The following is a 21,450-nucleotide window of genomic DNA, read 5'->3' as shown; positions in this document are numbered from 1 at the left end:
GCTTCCTCACACAGTCCAAACACATGAACCATAACAGGTTAACTGGTGATTCTAAACTGCCCGTAGGTGTGAATGTGAGTGTGAATGGTTGTTTGTCTCTATGTGCCCTGTGATGAGCTGGTGACTTGTCCAGGGTGTACCCTGCCTCTTGCCCTAAGTCAGCTGGGATAGGCTTCAGCCCTCCAAGCGACTGTAGTAAGATAATGGACACAATCACCTGAAAATAAGAATCATTGTGTTTTTGTTACTTTAGATGAGCCTTGTGTATCTACAGACACTGCGGGTCCATGTTTGGAGGATGTATTCCAGTTGTATCGTCTAACCCGGTTTTTAGTCAGCTTGAACAAAGTTAGCTGAGTTTAGGCGCACACAGACAATGCAGAGTTTTGAGCTGGGGACAGGCTTCATGATAAACTGTCAGATGGTCCTGTACTACATCTCATCATCCAGTCACAGTGAGCATCTCCCTGTGGGAGAAGTGTACCCTGGTTAGCATTGATCAGGCCCTCTTGTTTACAGTGCAGGGGTCCTCAGAGAAAGCACAGTGGTTAATTACTGTTAAAGCTCTCTGCCCACTCCACACTCTGCTAATACTAAGGAGATGACACTAATGAGGGAATGCAGGGAGGGCAGTGCCTCTGCATGGCTGTAGGTCAGCTGGAGGAGGGTTTGATGATTACCACTGCTGCTCAAGGGACAGAGCAGTGTTTTAGAGACCGCCATTATTCATTTGTTATGAGTAGATGGTGACAGTAAAGTTTATAATGTGTCTGACTGCATCTGGTGAATATTGTAAAAAATGTTCATCACACTTCACCAGATCTTCAAATTGCTGTCTAACACTGTAAACATTCTGAAGTGTTGAATGTGAGCACATCCACACATTTGAAATGCTTTAATCTACCAATAACCTGCGCTTCTCTTTTCTTAAAGCAACACGCGGTTAGGATTTTTGTTATTTTGCGTCTCCATTGAGGGCTGTGAAGGGGTTAACTGTTCAGAAAGGACACAGTGTGAGGCGGGCTGGGAATCATAGAGAGGTGGGAGACAGTGCACATTTTCAGACAGTCGCTACCAGACCACATGGGAGAAGCAGGGTCCCCCTTATCACTGTGACTGTGAGTGTCTCCCCTGGTCCAACCGGCCCCCTCCGGCTCAGTACTACTACTAGGAGTAGAGGGAACGCTGGGAGAGAAAACGCAGCCGGACAGCCAAAGAGTTGGTGCAGACAGAACAACGCTACTGTCAACAGCTGGAGCTGGTCACCACTGTATGTCTGTAGCAGTCAGCTGGCTCATGGTCCAACTTTGAAGGGGTTCAGAAAGGACACAGTGTGAGGCGGGCTGAGAATCTAGCTGTCATAGAGGTGGGAGACAGTGCACATTTTCAGACAGTCTCTGCCAGACCACATGGGAGAAGCAACCAGCAGTCCAGCAAGTCCAGTCCACCTCCACTCCTCTTAGCCAATCACTGTGAAGTGTGTGTATGTGCGCGCATCTGTGTGTGTGTGTTTGTTGGTTTTGGACACAGCCGTCCAATTCCAACTTCAGTAAGAGTCGACTGATAAAGTTATTTCAGGGCCAGTACAGGTACTGATTATTAGAAGGGAAGGAGAACGCTACATGCGGAGTCAATAAACATACATTTACTGAAGCACTGGACATGAGTACAGTTTTGAGGTACTTACATATTTATAGTATATACATTTCATGCTACTTTAAAGTACATTTGGAGGCATATATCATATTATTATCGTTAATCTAAAATTTAAATCAACTAATAAATAATTCGGATACATTATCAATGTAGCCATCCAGCAGTATATAAAGTCATTCAAATCACATTAATACATCAATAATTATAATTCAGTAATATAATACATAATATTCTATAATAGACCATGGTGCACTTTTTGGTATTGTATTTTTACTGAAATACAGTCTTTCAGTCTACCTTTCAACGTTATCTTAATTACTTTAATATTACTTGTGATGTATAACCAATCACATTGTGCTGTGGGCAGGACTTTGAGCGAGATTTTAGAGTTCTGACTACAGACAGAGAGATACCATCTGTATCAGTGTCATAGCAGCACATATTTAAAATGATTTATTTTATTGACAGATAAAAACATGTGGTCACACTGATAATCAGTCAGGTCAATCATTGTTTTCTCCGTAGTTTAGACAGGTAGGCAATGGATTATACTGACCCTGTGCCACTGTGACAGTACTGAGATTGCGGTTTGAAGCCACTTTGTGCTAACTGAATGTCTCAGTGTGTAGCTGTGTTGGCGATTGTTTTTAGAATTTCACTTCAGTGGTCAGTGCTTGTAGCTGATAACTGGATCTCTGTGATTCTTTAATCTCCCTTTTAGGAAACAGACTTATTTCTGTTTTCTGATAACTTTCCTATTGCTGCGTTAAAAGCTATTAAACCTAATGCAATGTTTTCCACAATGTTGCTGCTTCAACTTAAAAGCTTTACACTGGCAAACCAGCAAAGGCTTTTATTGTGAAACAGTGTTAGCGTCTTCAGTTTCATCTGGTTTGTCAGCTTCATCAGTGAATCCGAGTACTTATAGCACAACATGTAGTAAAGACAAATGGCAATAAAGATACAGGCTAATTGACCCCACATGTCATGGTGAACTCTTCTTCATGTGCAGTTTTTAGCAGTCATCTACTGATGCTGGCTTTGTTAGTGTTTGTCATCCATAATTCTGATTTGATTACATTCATGGTACCAATGCAAAGTAACAGCAAGTATACACTCATTTGTGTTCAGTTCATCATTAGTGTATGCCTGTGTGTAAACCTGGTTCCATTGCTTGTGTCTCTGCAGGGTCCACCTAATCACTGTGACTATGAGTTTCTCCCCTGGTCCATCTGGCCCTCTCGGGCTCACCACTATCCAGGAGCAGAGGGAACGCTGGGAGAGAAAACGCAGCCGGACAGCTAAAGAGTTGGTGCAGACAGAACAACGCTACTGTCAACAGCTGGAGCTGGTCACCACTGTACGTCTGTAGCAGTCAGCTGGCTCATGGTCCAACCCCGCTGTGTGTGTCTCTGTCACGTCACATCGTGGCTAAGACTCTTTTTGTCCGTTCTCCATGCAACTTCAGTTTAGAAGCAGAGTGTTAGTCTTGCCTGACTTTGTTAACCTGCTCAGATTTGGTAATTTTTCCTAGATGATGTGCCTCTGAATATGTACATATATTACATTGCGTGCATTTTTATTGAAAGAAAAAAAAGTTTTATTTTGAAAGTCAGCCATTAGCCATTTCTGTGTCTGTTTACTGGCCAGTTCAAGCTGCTCTGAGCAGATTGACATGTTGGCTGTCTCAGTAGAGCAGAGCTTCTGAAATGGACCGTGGCCCACCTGTTGGTTTCAAACATCTACATTACTGCTGGATGGCTTGGGTGATAATATATTATTATTATTATTATAACTAATGACTTATCAGTGGATTATCTGTGGCGGCCGTGTCACATCTGTGCTCAGCTGTCAAAGAGTTTATATAAATATATCTAATATATCTAATATAATATATATCTAAACTAGGCCTCAAAGATATCAGTGGTAGAAATCCAACATTGAAAGCAACCTCCATTCCCCAACAGATGACCCTCAGGGACCACTTCTTACAGTGTTTATAAAGGTCTATATAAGGCTTTATTTAGGCTTCTCTGTTGTATCGGGATTAATTTTCCCCACAGCTTCCTGCCACAGGCATGGCTAGATGCCACTACAAAGAAAGAAATCATCTTTCTCATAATTTTGGTGTGCTGACTCTTTAAAAGTACATTTCACTAAGAGAGTTTCCAGATTTAAATTCACAGCAAATAAAGTCAAAAGGTTGAACAGACAGGCAGTAGTGTAATAAGAGTGCACTTCACATGTTTTAATATAGCTGTAGAACATACTGTGCCGTACATATTAACAAAATAAAAGGTAGCATTCATGGTACCCTTTCTCCCCGTGGAGAGAACAGACTTTTCCACCCACCGCTGCAGCCTCATTTCTACACAATTACTCACCCTCCACCCGTTCACTCCAATTAGGAGTCATTTTTAGGCCTAATGCACATTCAATTTGCTAATCCCATTTTCACTTCAAATGACTTGAGACCAGCACAGCTGTCGCTTTATTGTCAGTGGTGTGGTACAACAACATCCCTCTGTACTTGTGCTTCATATGAGCCATGCAGGCATACAGTACATTCCATGTTAACAGTCAGTTTGGGCTGTAGGGCAAAAAACGACCAGTCCCTGTTGTTAAGGCTCGTAAATGTTTTGTGCAGTCTGTCATTGCTATTACATTACCTCCCTGTGTTGGGAGAGTAAATGAGATGTCAGCAGTGAAAGCACCTCCTTAGAAAAAAAATCTTTAATCAGAGGCACATCCAATCAGGCAGCCTGTTAATACAAATGCTAAGAAATAACATCATTTTATCTCCCTCTGCTCTCTTGTTTCTCACAGTACTTTGTGGAAATCTTGAAAGCCAAAGGAACCCTGAAGCAGGACATTAGAGAAAGCATCTTCAGTTCAATTAAAGCCATTCATTCAGTAAACCAGTAAGTATCTGAATAATTTATAGAATAGCTATGTTTTGGAGATTGTGTGAAGGGATGAATATAAGTTGTTTTTTTCTAGTTAACCAAAGGAAATCCTTATCTTCTCCATTAACTGGAGTCAGTGATCTTGTGTCATGTATATTAGGTGTAATAACTCCAGGTGATAAGGGCATTATTGTTACCATAGAAAATTCTCGTTGCCTGCCTGACTGGCTGCTGAAGAGCTCAGGGGTCAGGATGGCTACTCTAACCACACATCTAGACATCAGATTGATCTTGCAGTCAAGGTGCTGTACAACTAAAATTTTCAAGTGCGCTTGAAAGACTTCAAAAAGTGTTGTCACATAAATAAAAAGTCGATGTTTGAAGTTAGTACATGTGTACATTCTAAAACACTGGATTCAATCATGGTATCTATAAATCAATAATGAAGAAAAAATAGGGCTCATAATTTTGAAAGCTGTTAAAGTGGTAGAACTTTGATCATTTCTGTGTTAAAGATAAAAACATTCAGTATCCTCACTGCTTCTGATGCTTTTCCTGATCTTGGAGCTGAATGGGTGGATCAACACTGCAGTGCCAGTTTGTTTTTCAATGTCTAACTTGACTATGTCATGCGAATGAATGCATTTTCTTATCAAGGGTTTTTTTTAAGAGGACCTCAAATTAACTCAAATGCACTCCTGCCCAAACTTTGTTTAGTTAGTAAATTATATGCACATAACTCATGCTGAGTGTGAATGATTGGTGATAACCAGCATATTTATTTCTTGTTTAGTTCAGATACCGTTTGCAGATCACAGTGTGGACAGTCAAATTTGAGGAACCCATCCAGTTTTGCAGTGTACGTCCTGAACAGAGTGTGCGGTCTGAACGCAGTGTACCACCTGAACACGGTGTATGGTCTGAACACGGTGTACGGTCTGGACACAGGACACAGGACACAGATCAGTATCAAACTGCACTGCTTGACAAACTGTGGAGTGAGTGGTTGGGATACCTTTGATTGGGAATTCCATTTCCAGACTAAATAATGAGTGGTGTGGATTCCCTCAGGCTCGAATCCTCTGCATACTGACAGGCTTTCTTGTTGAGAGTGCTGCAATGAAGATTGAAGTATGAATTACACAGTCTGATGTATTGGATAAATGGTTCCACAGTTCCCATACATCTTCATTATGAGCCCCTTATTGAATCAATGGTTGAAATATAATGGCAAGCACTCCATTTAAAAAATGGTCCATAGAGAGAGTGTGTTAGTGCTAGACTGATTTTACCACTGCAAAATGATTGATTATAGATTTCCCCATCTTCTTTTCACTTTCTTTCACTCTGATGTTTGGTTTACATTGAATATCTGTGTGACAGTGCCAAGAATAATTGATAATAACAGTGGTGATAATTGGCTCTTGTAGATGGATATGTAGGTGACTTTCTCATCCATCTGTCCCACAAGTGTTTTATACTGTGAGTCTTAATGCATTAAACAGGCTCACTGTTATCAAGGGACATGTTGTAAAAGGTATGCTGCTGCTTCTGTCAGCAAGTGCTCTGTATCCCAACACCAGTATGGCCGTCAATGGTGATTTACATACATGCTGCGGCACACCATGTTTCACGTCATTTGCTCAGCATCATACATGGCAAACAAGTATTGTCACAAACACACAGAAACACACACACATACAGAGACACTAAGACAACAAACCTCAACACACAACTCAATAGCAGGTGAAAGAATCCAAAACAGGAGTTATGCTTTTTGGGCCACTTTTAAAGTCATTATGCTGATGACGAGAGAAGTCAACATAACAGACAGGGAGAGAGGAACAGAAAGAGACGGGCGGGGTGAGCAGCTGTGTATACAGAGGTGTAGGTGTGTATTAGTGTGAGGAAAAGAGAGGGACAGGTAAGGTGAGCGGATTGAAGTAGTTTGTGAGTAAACACTGCAATAAAGTGGAGCAGGAGCTGTTGGATTTGTTTGTACAGAAAAGCTTAGTCCTGAGTGAGAATAAGAGAAGATCCTGTAACCTGTAAAGTTTTACAGAACATATAAATGTTATTATATAGTTCATGTTTTATTGAATTAATGATTATCGAATCGCCAAGAAAATTACAATCTGTATATTTATACCAGTAATTCTTTGATAATTTTAATTTCATTTAATTTAATGGAGGGTTGATCTCAGTCAGCTTGTTGCTAAGGAGTAGCTTAAAGAAGAGAAAAGAGTTGTTTAAACATTGAGTCGCCTTTGCTGGTTGGCCAGTCTTAGCCACTGGTGAACCTACATGCAGATATTGCAGCTAATGTTAAGCTAGCTGTTGATTGTTGGTGAGTTCCTCTAAACTGTAGGCTGATTGAACCACATTTTTTTCCCTACACATTAAATACAGAAGATGTGACGTGTATGTGCCAAGGCTTTGGAATTGTTTAAAGGCCCCATAAATGAAGATGGACTGTATAACAGAGTAATGAACCAATTACCTGCTGTTGGTAAAGCAATGCAATACGTACTATGTAATGAGTAAGAATAGAAAACATAATGAAGACATTTTTCAAGTGACTTTCCGAACATTGATAATGAGTATACAAAGACCAAAGGTGATTTAAAATGACCTTCCATTGAGGACAGGTCCAAGACTGTGAGAGATCTGCGCTTCATATTTTATCATTCAGTCAACAGGTAGAAGATGTCTCATCATTTATTTAGATTAAAGGTCATAGAACTACTACTCTGAGGAAGCCGCACATCCAGGTGGCGTCTCTACCAGTTTAGATTCTTCTGCTTCATTGTTCCCCTCCTTTGTCACTTTGGCCTCAGAGATGACCGGCTCAGGTTCCATGTCAGGCTTCCTTACACTTCACTACACTTCACTACACTGTGTGTGTGTATACCAGCTGATATACTTTATATAAATAAACACACATCCTCTCCTTCAAATGTAGTCAGAGATGTATAATGGAGGCAGGATATTTGACATCAAACAATGAAGCTCAAAATTACATTGGTGCACTGAAACTTCACTTGGAATTTACTAATTATAATAATTCTACATAAAGAAGACAACTAGAACATCAATAGATTGAAACAAAGAGCTGCATGTTGAATGTGTAGATCTGATGATGATTTTTACAGTTGGCTACTGTAAAAAAAAAAAAAACACTTGGCTACTTCCTAAGATGAGTTGTTGATCCTCACAAAGCAGCAAGTAACCACTTTAGTGGCAGAGACCTTGTGTGAGAGCCGTGTTTGTCAGCTCTGATAGTAATACAAGTCTGTCAGTGTGTGCAGAGTGGAGGTATATTCATCTGATGTTTCTGTCTTTATTTACTTAACTCCAGAGTGCAGTGGGAATAGTAGTAATGAATTCTGCCTTCATTAAGCTTTGTTGAGTTACATAAGAAAAGGAGACGTGAATATATTGATATGCCATGGCATTCATTCTGCTTCTGACTGTTTATGGAGAACAGAGAGCAGGCAGCAGAAGCAGCAACCCAATTATCCCCAGCTGCTAACATGACAAACAAGAATCAACAACTTGAAAGAGCAGTCAGCGCATCCAGTAAGAAGCATACAATCAGCAATGGATTTGAAAGGGGGAGGAAGGGGTCATAATGAGAATCAGGAGAGGTAGATCAGACATGGAGTGACACGAGTCACCATGTTCCAACACAGCATGAATCACACTATACAGTTGACTAAGAGCAACAAAGTGTTGCTGTATCTCTTTGTTTTCTTATCAGTGATTTGTGCTTATGTTTATGTATTGAATAAGTAGTCATTTATGTTAAGCGGATGCTCACACTGTGTCGTAACAATTAGTATTCCTCTGCTCAAGCCTTCCCCAAATGAAGGCGCTTCGGCCTGAATTGTTTGGTCGAGGTTGTATCCACCCCAGATGTCGCAACTGCTCGGAATTAATGTGGATTAACGCAACACACACGGAATGCTAATGTTATCTCCATCGCCATGACGATGGCAAGACAATTAATTGCTGTGAAAAAAAAGTATAAAAATGTAATACATAATTTCATATTTATCATAATAGCCTCTGGCAGTGAGAGGGGGGAAAAAAACGGAAACACAGTTTTTCCCACCCTTTGCCCTCGTTAGAACTCTCTCGGCTGCTCCTGCATCTCCTGATTATGAACAGAGGCTACCTTGGCGCACAACTTCATTAAAATCTATTTAAATCAACTTCAACAGCAAAGTGCTCCTTCTTACAGCATGTACGAACAGAAGTCTCTGGGAACATCATTAGAGGGTAGGAGTGTGTGTGTGTGTGTGTGTGCGTGTGTGTGTGCATACGTGCATGTGTGGTACTTCCTCTAAGTTTGGATAACAAGCTCCTTCACAAGTGTCAACACCCCCAACCAATTGCGTCCGTGTTACTGTAATGTGCCTGACAGGCTGAACGACTGCTTTGCCTCTGCCTTGATCCAGTTGTTTTGTTCCTGAGTTCAGCGGGCGTGTTCTCACTACAAAGTGGCCCTGGGTGCCCTGAAGGTAGACCCTACCATCTGGGTCCCAGTAAATACGTCACCCACAGGGAGAGGCCTTGAAATGACACTACAGAGCCTTGCTTGCTAAACCCCCCATTAACGGGGGAGCAATCCTCTAAACTTTGCTCAACCTCCGCACTTCTCTAAACATGTGTGCCTTTGCTGAAAATGATGCTTCAGATGTGATCCCGCCTTATTTGAGCGCCTTCTTTTCACTTATGCAGAGCAGCAGTGCATTCTCAAGCAGTGATGTGCATTAACTCAAAGTCCAATGCGGTTTGACTGGAGGCTAAATGCTCACTGGAGGACACTTTAAAATGAATGTGTCAAAAAATATGCCACACATTTGGAAATAGTTCCTTCCACCATGTCCTGTGTTGAAGTTAAGCATGTTGGTGTGACTCAGTAATGATGTTTGTCTGCTTGTTTGCGTGCCCTAAAAATGAGTGACAGTGGCGTTATAAATTATAGTGGCTAGGTTAGCATGTTCTACAAATGTATGTTGTATTTGATTTTGATCTGAAAGATTTGAAGAAAAAAATCTATTAGTTTTCTGTACATACTCTGTACCTGTACATGTACTCCAGTGCCGTTTGGATTTTAAACAAGATATATGTTTGTCCTAAGCATAACCATAATGTATCTTGTTTCTACATTAATAGAATCAGATGAATAATAACCTTGCTTGCTGTGTCCTCCAAGGAAAGGCAATTTCTAAGTAAACTTGGTAGCATGCGTGCATCAAGCTAGGTTCTTGAGCTTTGTCACCAGCCTGCAGGGAATGCTGTTCATTGACTTCAATTAAGAATTTAACAGAAATCTCTTTTTGGTGTGGAGGGTGTGTGCTATGGCATGCTATTTTCTGATGATTGGTTGGAACATTAAGAAAACTGTAGTGGGTCCAACGTGCTGGGTGGTGAGGAGCAGATGTATTCCTTGACCAGCTGCTCAAAGCATTTCATCACTACAGAGGTCAGTGGCACTTGGCGATAGCCATTCAGGTAGGCTGGTATGGTTTTCCTGGACACAGGATTGATGAACCTTTATTTTGCAGATCTCTGCTGGTCCATCTGGAGAATGGCTACTTTGGCCGAGGGTTCGACCAGTTCTGTCCACAGCTGCACAACTACAACATGTATGTGGACAACATCTACAACGCCAGCAAAGTGCTCAGGGTAGGAACACTGGATAAAAGCGTCTGCTAAATGCAATGTAATGTAATAATAATGTAAAAAAGGAACACAGTATTTCCACATGTTATCACACCCCTGTGTCAGATCTGCTGTTGCAATTTCACAAGCTGTTATTACATTAGATGTGATTAGATTTTAATAATCCCTGAGGGAATATTGGCCAATGCATTCCACACTTTATTGGACTGAATACACAATAACAAATGCGTAAGTGGTTATTGTATTCTTTGTTGCTGACATAATCAATTCCACAGCTGTTAGTGATATCAACACTGTCATGGCAACGCTTTCATGTATGTAGTGTGTTACATGACAGAATTGGTTATGTGTTTTTATTATGAATATTGAGCAAGCAATTTTTGATTTTCTTGGGAGTTGCATGCTACAACTATTTTCTTGGTGAACAGCTGACTGTAGTCTTGTCGTGACAGTTGGTTGACCGAGGTTTCCAGATTTGGTACCAGCAGCACTAAAGCAGGAGACACATAAGTAATGGGCAAATGGATACACTGTTTGTCAAAACATGAAAACACTAAATTGTTTGCTAATTACATTGTGCCTCCTGCTTCCATCCTTTGTGTTTACTAGGATAACCACATCCAGATAACATCTTCATACTTCATATGCATACATGTGTGATATGAATTATTTTTATCTCAATCTCAGAAGAAAGCAAATTAGCACATTTTCCTTTAATAATTTCTTTCTCTGTAAGTAGAAAACTACACCCTCACAGATGTCAACACTTTCCACAAATCACATCCTGATACAGACCCTAACTGATCAGTGATGTTGATCCTAGTGCAGAGTTACAGAATCTGTGCTTGTGAGATAAGATTTGATTTGTTAGTGTTCCATCCTTTGTTAGTGGACTGGCCTGCTGGGAGCAAACAGCAGAGACGTCCTGTTGCTAGCTTTGCATCAAAGCTGCAAAGATAATATTGTCATAATTGAGACTAAGGATGTGTTTGCAGAGTGTTGACTAATTGCATTGATTATGTACTCGGCCCTGTGAGTTTGCATCGATTCCACTGCAGATCAACAAACTGAGTAATTGACTGAACACTGAAGCGTGTTGTAGTGACAGGTGTGCTGCTTTACTCAGGTGAACAGTCTTATAAACAGAAACCTTCTCAGCGCCTTAATGAGCGTTTCTTATGACTCAGAGCAGTCTGAATATTTTTTCAAATCAAATGAAATATCAAAATCTAGCTTGAAGCTTGGTGATCATTCAGTGTTAAATTTGATTGGCTTCAAATGGAACCATATTCAATGAAATAATAGTTAGTGAAGTTATTGTTTGTTTGTTCTCATGTAACAGTGAAGCACAGTTCATTCAGTTGAATGAATGGAATGAACTGGAACACCTCTGGGACACCCAGCTGTAGTATTAATAATGCTGGCAATATTCTATAGTTTTGTTATTGTCAAATTCAACTTAAAGGGCAACATGTTTGTCACGCAATACTTTCTATAGATGTTGTTTAACAAAAGTAATATAAAATAATTTAAATGTTTTCATTTTACCTTTGTTATACTGCGTGTCAGTCCTCACACAATAGCACAGCATTGTTTACAACGCAGCCCCAGTTTAACCAACGTTTCCATACGTTCCTCGAGTCACCACTTATAATCAAATCTCACTTCCATGCTCTATATGAAAATATCCATATATAATTCCCAAATGCTTTGTTGTTTTTAAATTAAATTTCTAAATTTTTCTGAAAAGTCTTTTTGCTCTGTTGCTCTTCTGGAGGTTTCTTCCATTTTTCGACTTAAAAGAGTTTTTCATGTTCTGAATCGTGGTTTTAAGGTTTAAGGTCATACCATGTTGGACAGACTGTAAAACCCCTGAGGCAAATTGTGATTTTGGCCTATATAAATCAAACTTGACTTGACTTCACATAGGGAAAGAATTAGGTTGAAAAAAATTATGAAGATGAAAAGATGCAGCTGAAGCTGCTTTCACTGTTTGCTGTGCACAAACACAACTTTATGACTTTATTTACTGATGCTTGTGAAACTGGATCATATTGTATGTTGAAAATCTTCTCTGGTTTTCCCCATTCCCTTGGCTGCTCTGTCTCAACTCTCTGTTACTATGGAGTTTTCTGGTGGACAGATACCTTTACTTATCACTAAAGTAACAGCTAACTGCTGCCAAGTGTAGCTGCTGTTAGCTCAGTTAGCCACGCAGTAGGGCTGTGCAATTAATCGAATTTTGATCACGATTTCGATTTTGCTGTCAAACGATCTCAAAAATCATATAATCGAGTTTAAACGATTTATTTTCCACTTTTCATTACACAATTTCTGAGAGACGCGCATGCGCAATACATTCCATTTCTCGCGGCCCCGCTGACTAACAGGATAGCCCATACTCCTTCACGCAGCTGCAGAGTGAGGAGGTGTGTCGTTTGGTGTTCAAAAACAGTGAGTGAGATTGAAAGCGAATGAGAAGAATCCGACGAGAAGCAGCAGCACATAATGTGCAAGATTTGCTACAAGGTAATAGCTGCTCCTCTTGGTAACACTACAAATTTATTCAACCATCTCAAACAAAAGCACAAAGTCACTCATGATGAATTAATAAGGAAACAAAAAGACAAAGCCAGTGCCACAACCAGCAAGACGTCAACGCAAACTCAGTCATCGATCACAGACACATTGTTTAATGCGACTCCTTATCCGACAAGTTCGGAGAGGCACAAGACATTAGGCTACGTTTAGACATAGCCGGGTATGTTGAGAAACGAATATTTCCCTCCCTCCGTTTTCCAAAATAACATTGTGCACATAGCATCATTTTCAAAAAAGTTTTTGTTTACATCAACCCGCATAAATACGCCATGGAGCGCCATCATAACTACGCCAAGCCTATGCGAGGCTGCTTCCATGATCAACGTCAAGGCAAAAGGTAAACATTGGTCGCACTTTTGGCGCATCACCTGCCTAAAACTCGATTCGTTTTCAGAGGCGAATTCACCGTTTGTGTGTAAAAGATAGGTACAAACGAAAGGAAATGTCTCTGTTTTTTAAAATACCCGTGTACGTGTAAACGGGGCCTAACAGCTGCCATTGGATATTTCTTAGCTAAAGATATGCAACCCATTAATACAGTCGAGGGTGAGGGTTTCAAGAAGATGCTTATTGCTTATTGATGCTTATACTTATTATTGTATTTATTTTGTTCTATAAATATAGAGAATTTGCAGAGCAGCTGGATCCATAGTTTTTTTGGATACATTTGTTTTTCTATGCCTTATTTAATGTTCCATAAAGTATATTTATTTTATTGATTTAATGCTTTATGCATTGCAAAACAGCTGTAAAGTACATATTTGTAGCCAGAATTTATTTTCAATTTGAATGTTTTGCATAAAGAATCAATAACAAAGTGTTTTTTGAGAGAGAGAGAAATGCTGAATAAATGCATTGTGAAACTCAAAATTAATTGTTTGAATAATCGTGATTTCAATATTGACCAAAATAATCGTGAAATTGATTTTTTTCCATAATCGAGCAGCCATGCAGTCCTTGCTGTCTTGGTAAAGTCCTCTTTAGCTGTTTATTGGCTTTATTAAACACTTTCTAAAATATACAATAACTTTTTCATTTCAGACTTGATGATTGATTTTGATGTTGGAAACATGGTTAATAAAGCTACCTCTACCTTCCCACTGACTGTAGTTGTGAATTAGGGAAGATCTCTTTTGAAATCATATTTACAACATTTTAATGATTGACAGAAAGGACAAGATGAGGCTTTATTCAAATGTTGATACTCATGCTGACATGATGTGCAAATGCATATTTAATGACATCTACAGCCCCCCTCTCGCTCCACCTCCCCATATCTCGGCTGGCAGTCAAGCATAATGAGTGACAACGAGATGATTTTTGGGTTTGTCAGGCAGATGTGGGTCTCATAAGTGACATGAGATTCAGGGGTTGTCACTGGTTGTGACATGTCCATCATCCCTTCTACAAGACGCATGCAAATGGTATTATCACAATAACATGTAGATAGCTCACAGAGAATCCAGATGCTGAGCATACATGTACTCAGTCCATTATGTTATGATTTGTTTGCACTGATTACATTGTGTACAAGACATTTTCTTTTTGTATTTTTGTACCTAAAGGCATGAGTTGCATTCAGGGTGAGAACAGGGTGCTGACATGCCCAGGAAACCAATTTGCACCTCATAAAATGTCACTAGCAAAGAATACAAACTATGCACAAAAAGCAAGGAAATTTGTGTTTGGTAGATTATTTCTTTGTTGTAACAGTGCTTCTTGGCAATAAAGCTTATACCATCGGAAAGTCTAATTATTTCCCTTTTAAAATAGTGTCACATTTATAAGGAACATACATTTGTGTGATGAGCAGCAGAGCTGAGTATGTGGGTTGCGCCCTAAATCTTCTCCGACAATGCCAAACGGCTTTTCTTTGCTGTTGCTATTGACTCATGTTTTGAGCTTCTGGTACTCCCAGTCTGATCGTCATCACCTGTGAGCATGGACCCTGCTACACTGGTCTGTTGGTGTCTGCTCCAAGAATCTGCATACCATGTTTGACTGATCTGGATAGGGCCCATGCAATAGGGCAGCTTCAAGCTGGTGTTCCACAAAACTAGGTTGCAGCATTCTTTTGAGTGAACGCTAGTACCATCTGCAAACTGAAGACCAAGTTCCATATAACAGGGCATGTCAGAGACAGGCTGTGAAGTGGGCTTCCCAAGAAGACGGAACTCCAAGAAGAACATTTCCTCAGTCTGTCAACACTTAGGAACCATATGCAGTCTTCTACAGATTTGCAGTCAAGGTTTGTAGGATGATATGGCCGCAGGTCTCTGTCAAGATAATTTGGAACAGACTGCACACAGCCAATATCCGGTCTCATAGGGCTGCCAGGAATACTGCCATGACCTACGGATCATAGGGTCAAAGTGTGGAGACAACACGGAGAACACTTTGCTGATTGTTGCACCAATAGAGTAACATTGTGGTGGAGGCAGTGTGACGGTTTGGGGCGGCATCTGGAAAAACATCTGGAAAAACGAGGCTTGTCATTATTGGAGGCATCTCAATGCAGAGAGATATCGAGATGAAATTCTGCAACCAGTGGCAATCCCATATCTCCACACTCAGGGACCAAACTCAGTTCTCCAACATGAAGCTTGCCCCCACAGAGCAAGTTTATCAGACACTACCTCCAATATTTAGGAGTGGAGAGGATGGATGGAATGGCCTGCCAGCTGCCCTGACCTCAACCCCATTGAACACCACGTTGACTCACTTGTGACAAATGCTGGTTGAAGAATGGGATGCCATCCCACAGCAGTGTGACCAGGCTGGTGACCAGCATGATGAGAAGGTGTCAGGCTGTTGTGGCTGTGTATGGTTCTTCCACACACTACTGAGGCTCCTGTTTGTTAAATGAATAAGTTGTTAAATTGCCAATATGTCTTGTTTCTTCAGTCTTCAATCATCCAGTCATCCACCAAACAACACCAAGTAGGAGATTTGGCTAATTTTTCATGGGTACAACTCACAAACTCAGCTCTGCTGCTCATCCTACAAATGCATGTTCCTTACAAATGTGACACCATTTAAAAGGGAAATAATCAGGCTTTCTAATGGTACAAGATTTATTGCCAAGATGCATAACAAAGAAATAATCTTCTAAACAAATTTGTTTTACTTTTTGTTTGTAGTTTAGTTGTGTCTTATAAATGTGCGGATGGTCTCACAGTAGCTTGTATGTTGTCTTAGATCCAGCTGAAAAAAAACAAGGCCTTCAGACGTTTTAAGGAGCTACAGGAAGCCCGGCCAGAGTTCAACAACCACAAACTGGAGGACTTGCTTCAACTTCCCATTCAGCGGATTGATCAGTAAGATTTTAAATGAAAAGTCTATATCTATTTCTGTGATTATATGAACGTATTACTGTTCTTACACTTACACAATGTTGGTATGAGGTAATGTGGTGGTATGAGGGCTAACATTTTGGACACTAATGATGAGAGCCAAGGTCCCCAATAGTGGTCCCTCTAGCTTGATTTTCCTGTACTTGATGTTGTTGTTTTTTTTTTGTTAATTTATGGTGTTTTTTATAAGCGCCTGCAGGCTTGGTGGGAAATGCGATATAGCCTAAGAATAATATCATGATGAGTTAGAGAGGCAGAGCTGTGTCAAGGGTTGGGCTAGTCTTTTCATATTGCCCAATTGTGGTTACTTGAGATCACCAATAGCCAGGGGGACGCGGGAGTAGTAAGGGGTGCATCACAGCACGCCAATGAAATTCCAGCATGGACGACTTAGTGTGAGTGAGCCTTTGGCACCTGGAGATTACACATTATCTACAATCTATGTAAAAGATGTGTGCCAACAAAGGACATATACACTACTTACTGCACGCAAACAGAACATCCAACAATCCGACAATTCTGACAATCAACAAACAAGTGAGTCATTTCTAACCTCCTCCAAACCCATTTACAAAATGTAAGCACAACCTTTTCAAACAATATCAGTCACACTCACTTTTTCTATAGTTTTCATTGGACTTTCATCTTACAGCAAAGGTATGCTGGTCGAATATTATTGTTATCGTGTCATATTATTGGCATTATCATTGACTATCATTAAGTGAGAAAGCCTTAACGTTGATAGTAGCTCTTCCATCTAAAGATTAGATTTTTGTAATACTCCTTTTTTTTAAAATCTCCATTTTAGTTCTCTGTAGTGATGATAGTGATTTTTCAAACTGGATTACTTATGCAAGATCTGAATACACATTTGTACTGTACACATTCACAAGTCTCAGTACGCATTTAGAAATTATTTTGCACATTTCTAAATCTCATTACGTAAGCGTGGGTTGAGATACAGTTACACAACCCTGCACTCACATTTGTGCTACTATTTGTTTCTACAAGTATGAGTTTGTGAGCTATCTTTTAAACCAAATTTTTACTGGTTCAATTGTTTATGTAATTAATGCTCTAGTTCTGTCAAATATTTCCATTTTTTACTCACTGGTGTAAATTGGTCACAAATTTCACGCTTGAGTTCCGCTTTTACTGTTGAGTTGTTTACCTTTTACCAGTCATCGGCTGCACTACACCATCTATCTGCACAGACTCTGACAGACAGACAGACAGACAGATGTAACGTTATTATTATTATTTTATGTAGCACCCATGTAAGCACTGAGACTGTCCAGAAACTGTCAGATGTCTTTTGTTGAGCACCAGTTTGTGTTTGGTTGTTTTGTAATTTCATGCGGTCTTGATCTTGCTTGTTAATTAGTGGAACAAGAGGAGAAATGGGCTGAAATGTGCTTTCCAATGCAGCAGATATCATGACAGTGGTTTATCAAGCTGCTTGGTTGTATCTTAATTAGGCCCTTCTCATTTTCTCATCTTTCCAGATGTACAGTAGAGCGCTCAGTATGTTACATCCATCCATCATAAAAGAGAGAAGTTGTCTCTGAGATGAGCTGACCCTTCACCTTAACATCTGAGACACTTTACTGTAGATCTCATTTCTATTCACTTTCTCCTTAGTGATCGTTTTTCTCACTCTGAAACAGCGTGGAACTCTGGAATGCAGTTTTCCAAACCTTGAAAAATGATAAAGATGCACCAGTCCAGCATTTTCTCTTCCGACATATCAGGGTATCACCACAAGTCCAGTCCAATACCGTGCTCTATTTTTCCATAAATTCAAAATCTGTATCCTTTATTGGAACTCATAAAAACATATTTATGTGAGGTACTCTTGCAGGCATGTTGGTGTAGGTTCAATCAGTAGGTTCATTAAAACTTGTATCTGGTTCGAAGGGCTCTAATGGAAAGCGGGGAAAGCAGTCTTTGGCAGCTGGCATACCATCCCCTACCCCCATCCTGTGTATAGGCTTGGGGTCATCACCACACACTAATAGCTGGGAGGTGTTAAACCAGGAAGCAAATGTGATTTAAAAATGTCCCCCTGGAGCATCTGTGCCCATCAATGCTGGGAAAAGGCACAGTGACATGTCAAAGTGCGTCCATGCTGATTATATATCAGTTGTTACTGATGTGCATCACCATTAGTGTCATATTCACATTATTTTGATGTTATTATTATCAATATTGATTTTATTTTATCTTAGACTGTAATTATGAGCAGCAAGGCAGGAAAGCAAGATAGTTGTAATTTAGAGCTGGAGATAACAGGAATTTATATCTTTAATAAAACAGTTACAAGGTAAGCCTTATTTTGTCCTGGCTTCGAAGTACGGTCGAAAAGTAAAAGATAGAAACATTTGCTTATTCATGGTGTGACTATGGGGCTAGCAGTGAGGATAACCATCTTAGAATAATATGCGAATCCTCCCAAGTTTGTATAATGCAAGGTTTTCCTGTTCTTCCCATTCACTGCAGCAAAAATATAGTATGCATTAGTCTCGAGGTCATTGAGAATGTCCTGAAGTATTTTCTTTACAAGAGCAGGAGGCCTGTTTACATTTTATGTAACCAAGAGGGGAAATGAGAGTACCCCCCATCTCTCATATGAGTAGGCTGACCACTGTATTTGACTGACACATAATCAGTCAGCCTCATTCTCTCCAGCTCAACCCTCTCTCACGCTGCCTTTTTCTCTGCACTTCCCATCATCATCATTGATTCGTCTGTCGTTCTCAGTGAAACTCAGGAGACTCGAGGGATGTGTCTAATTGTATGATGATTTTAAGTGGCACGGCTAGATAATCATCTATGGCTGGCGCCTTACCTTACTCTGGCTCTGTGGCTGGGAATAGCAGGAAATTGTTGTCACTTATCACCATTCAAGGATGATGGATGGTGAGTAGGGCCTGGAGTGTGGATACTTATGTTGCTGCTGGGGGAGGAATAAAATCATTGCCTTTATTAAGTGGCATTCACTAGAGCCGGCTGGAGCAGTCATCAGTGTCCTCCCTACTGAGATCACCATTATGACAGTGATGGGGTCTCGAGTTGATTGTGGCAGTGAATAGCAGCTATCTCTGCCTGTATTGCCTGTGTTTGTGTGGATAATAGAGATGCAGCTCTCATTCAGATGGCAGCAATTGGAGGCCTTTGGATATATCTGCTCTAAGCTGAACACCATTTATTATAACAAGGGAAAGACCCAGTGTTCGGCTTACTATAGAGCATGTTCTATGTAAAGGATGTACAACTCCAGATGTCTTGGGGTCATTGTCATACTTGCTAAGTTGAGAAGTGTGTATTTGTGTGCTGTACTGGCCATGCTCGATTTTGTCTTTCAATTGCCAAAATGGGGTTTCAGATTGACTGCTTGCTTTATGTGCTCAGCTCCATAATCTCCAACTGCTAAACACAGTGAGGTTCTTCAGCACAAGGTCAGAGTTTTGATTAAATATGTTCTGAAAAGAATTCTGGATGGATCCTAAGTGGCTCCTCTCTGCAGTTCTACAGGTACAGAGTTGTATTCAGTTAATAATTTGTTCCATTGTCAAATGACCCTGTAGTTCATTGCCAAGTTTGAAGTGAGGCTTGCGATAAAACAAAGCGCCTCAATTGTGGTGTGAGACAGTGTTTATTTGTGAATCATTAGTTGATTCGATTGACCCTGAATGTAGAGACCACACTTCACTGCTTAGAAAAAAAGCTTGCCATGGAACAACTTTTGTCAGATTTTAAAATAATGATATTTTATTTAATGGCCCCCACATGTTAACATCTTTAGACTCACATTTGACCTGTAAGATCTAGTGTCTATGATCGTCATGTGTAATGTGAAGCATCAGATTTGCACACACACAAAACAAGTGTGTATACCACAGATCCATTAAGTAAACTGGGTTCAATGATGGCTTCATATTTAGTCCATCTGTTATTGAACTGAAACCAGCTTTGAATTGCAGGCTATCATATCTTATAATATTTAGGGTTGCAAAGGGGCAATTTTGGAAATATTCCAAATCGGAAATTCCATGGGAATTAACTGGAAACTGGGGGTAATTTAAATTAACTGTATCATATCCAACGATAACCAGAAACATTTAGTTTTGTCATAAGCAGACATGCAAAATAAAACGATTAAAAACATTTCAACAGATTTATTTGTAAGTAGAACTTTATAAAGTTTGAATTATTTTATTGAACAATATTACGTAGTCCAGAAGCTCAAATGTGTGTCTTGAATAGTCTCTGTGTGCTCTGGGCTCTAAATGTGGTCCAGGTACAGAAATCACCTGTAGGTAGGGGGGCGGGGCCTCCTGCAGTAAGATAAGATATTCAAGTGTACCTGCATGAAATCTGGTTGTTTTAGTCAAGATTATGCTAAAATATATTTTCCCCAACTATATTTAAGTTCCCTGTTAAAGGACAAAATTTTGTAAATTCCCAGTTTATTTCCGTTTATTCCCATAAATACTTGTTAATTCCCATGGAAAGATGCCGACTTTGAAAATTCCCATAATTTTGCAACTTTATTAAGAATATATCTATGTGTTTTCGGTATCGAATCAGACTGTGTATTTAGGTCTTCCACAGTAGAGGTGGCATTAACAGTGTCTTTGCTAACATGGTGAAGTTGGTGGCTGTGACTCAGAGAGTAGAACAGGTCCTTCGATCCCCAGCTGCTTCTTCCACATGTCAAAGTGTCCCTGAGCAAGACATCAGTGGCTCACTGCCCTGTGAGAGTGTAGGTAAAAGGGTGAATGAGATGCAAATTTACCATCAGAGCATTTCAGCTGCCAGTTACCTGATTTCTACTCAAGACAGGATTTGTAAAAGTTTATAACCTACCATCCAGTTTTCCTGTGTTCAGTGTGTAAGTCTGACTGATGAGCTATGAACTCTGCAATATGTTCATTTGAAACTGACCAATTCCAACCCTCACGCTGATGTAAGTTGACTCATGCTGAAGCGTACAGTAATAAAAGCTGCAGTCACTCTGGAGTTTGATTGAAAGGTTTTTCTTAATGTCCATATTTACACAGTGTTCCATTCTCTGAGTAAATCCCTGTTTCAGAGAAGGATAAGACGGTCTTCACATTCACTTCACAATACATTTTTATTGTTCAAGTTTGGACAGTGGAGTATCTAGTCTTCTGTATTTACCATGGCTGTGCATTCCTTCCCTTTTAAGCTATTAAATTTGATTAATTACCCACAAGCCC

At 40.0% G+C, this 21,450-nt stretch overlaps 1 protein-coding gene across 2 annotated transcripts in view; it reads left to right on the top strand.

The window, feature by feature from the left end:
- arhgef39 (Rho guanine nucleotide exchange factor (GEF) 39) overlaps positions 1–21,450 on the top strand; it is a 55,033-nt gene that overhangs the window by 1,869 nt on the left and 31,714 nt on the right. For both annotated transcript variants that reach the window (XM_019253888.2, XM_019253887.2), the window contains exons 2-5: positions 2,845–3,016; positions 4,483–4,577; positions 10,136–10,256; positions 16,053–16,171. In XM_019253888.2, the coding sequence (XP_019109433.1) occupies positions 2,867–3,016; positions 4,483–4,577; positions 10,136–10,256; positions 16,053–16,171 (485 nt within the window). In that variant the 5' untranslated portion in view covers positions 2,845–2,866. The remainder of the gene's footprint in view (positions 1–2,844; positions 3,017–4,482; positions 4,578–10,135; positions 10,257–16,052; positions 16,172–21,450) is intronic.

Source organism: Larimichthys crocea, unplaced genomic scaffold (genome assembly GCF_000972845.2).
Source record: "Larimichthys crocea isolate SSNF unplaced genomic scaffold, L_crocea_2.0 scaffold607, whole genome shotgun sequence".
Lineage (NCBI taxonomy): Eukaryota > Metazoa > Chordata > Actinopteri > Sciaenidae > Larimichthys > Larimichthys crocea.
Note: the sequence above shows the minus strand (reverse complement) of the source record. Positions and strands in the feature narration are given on the sequence as shown.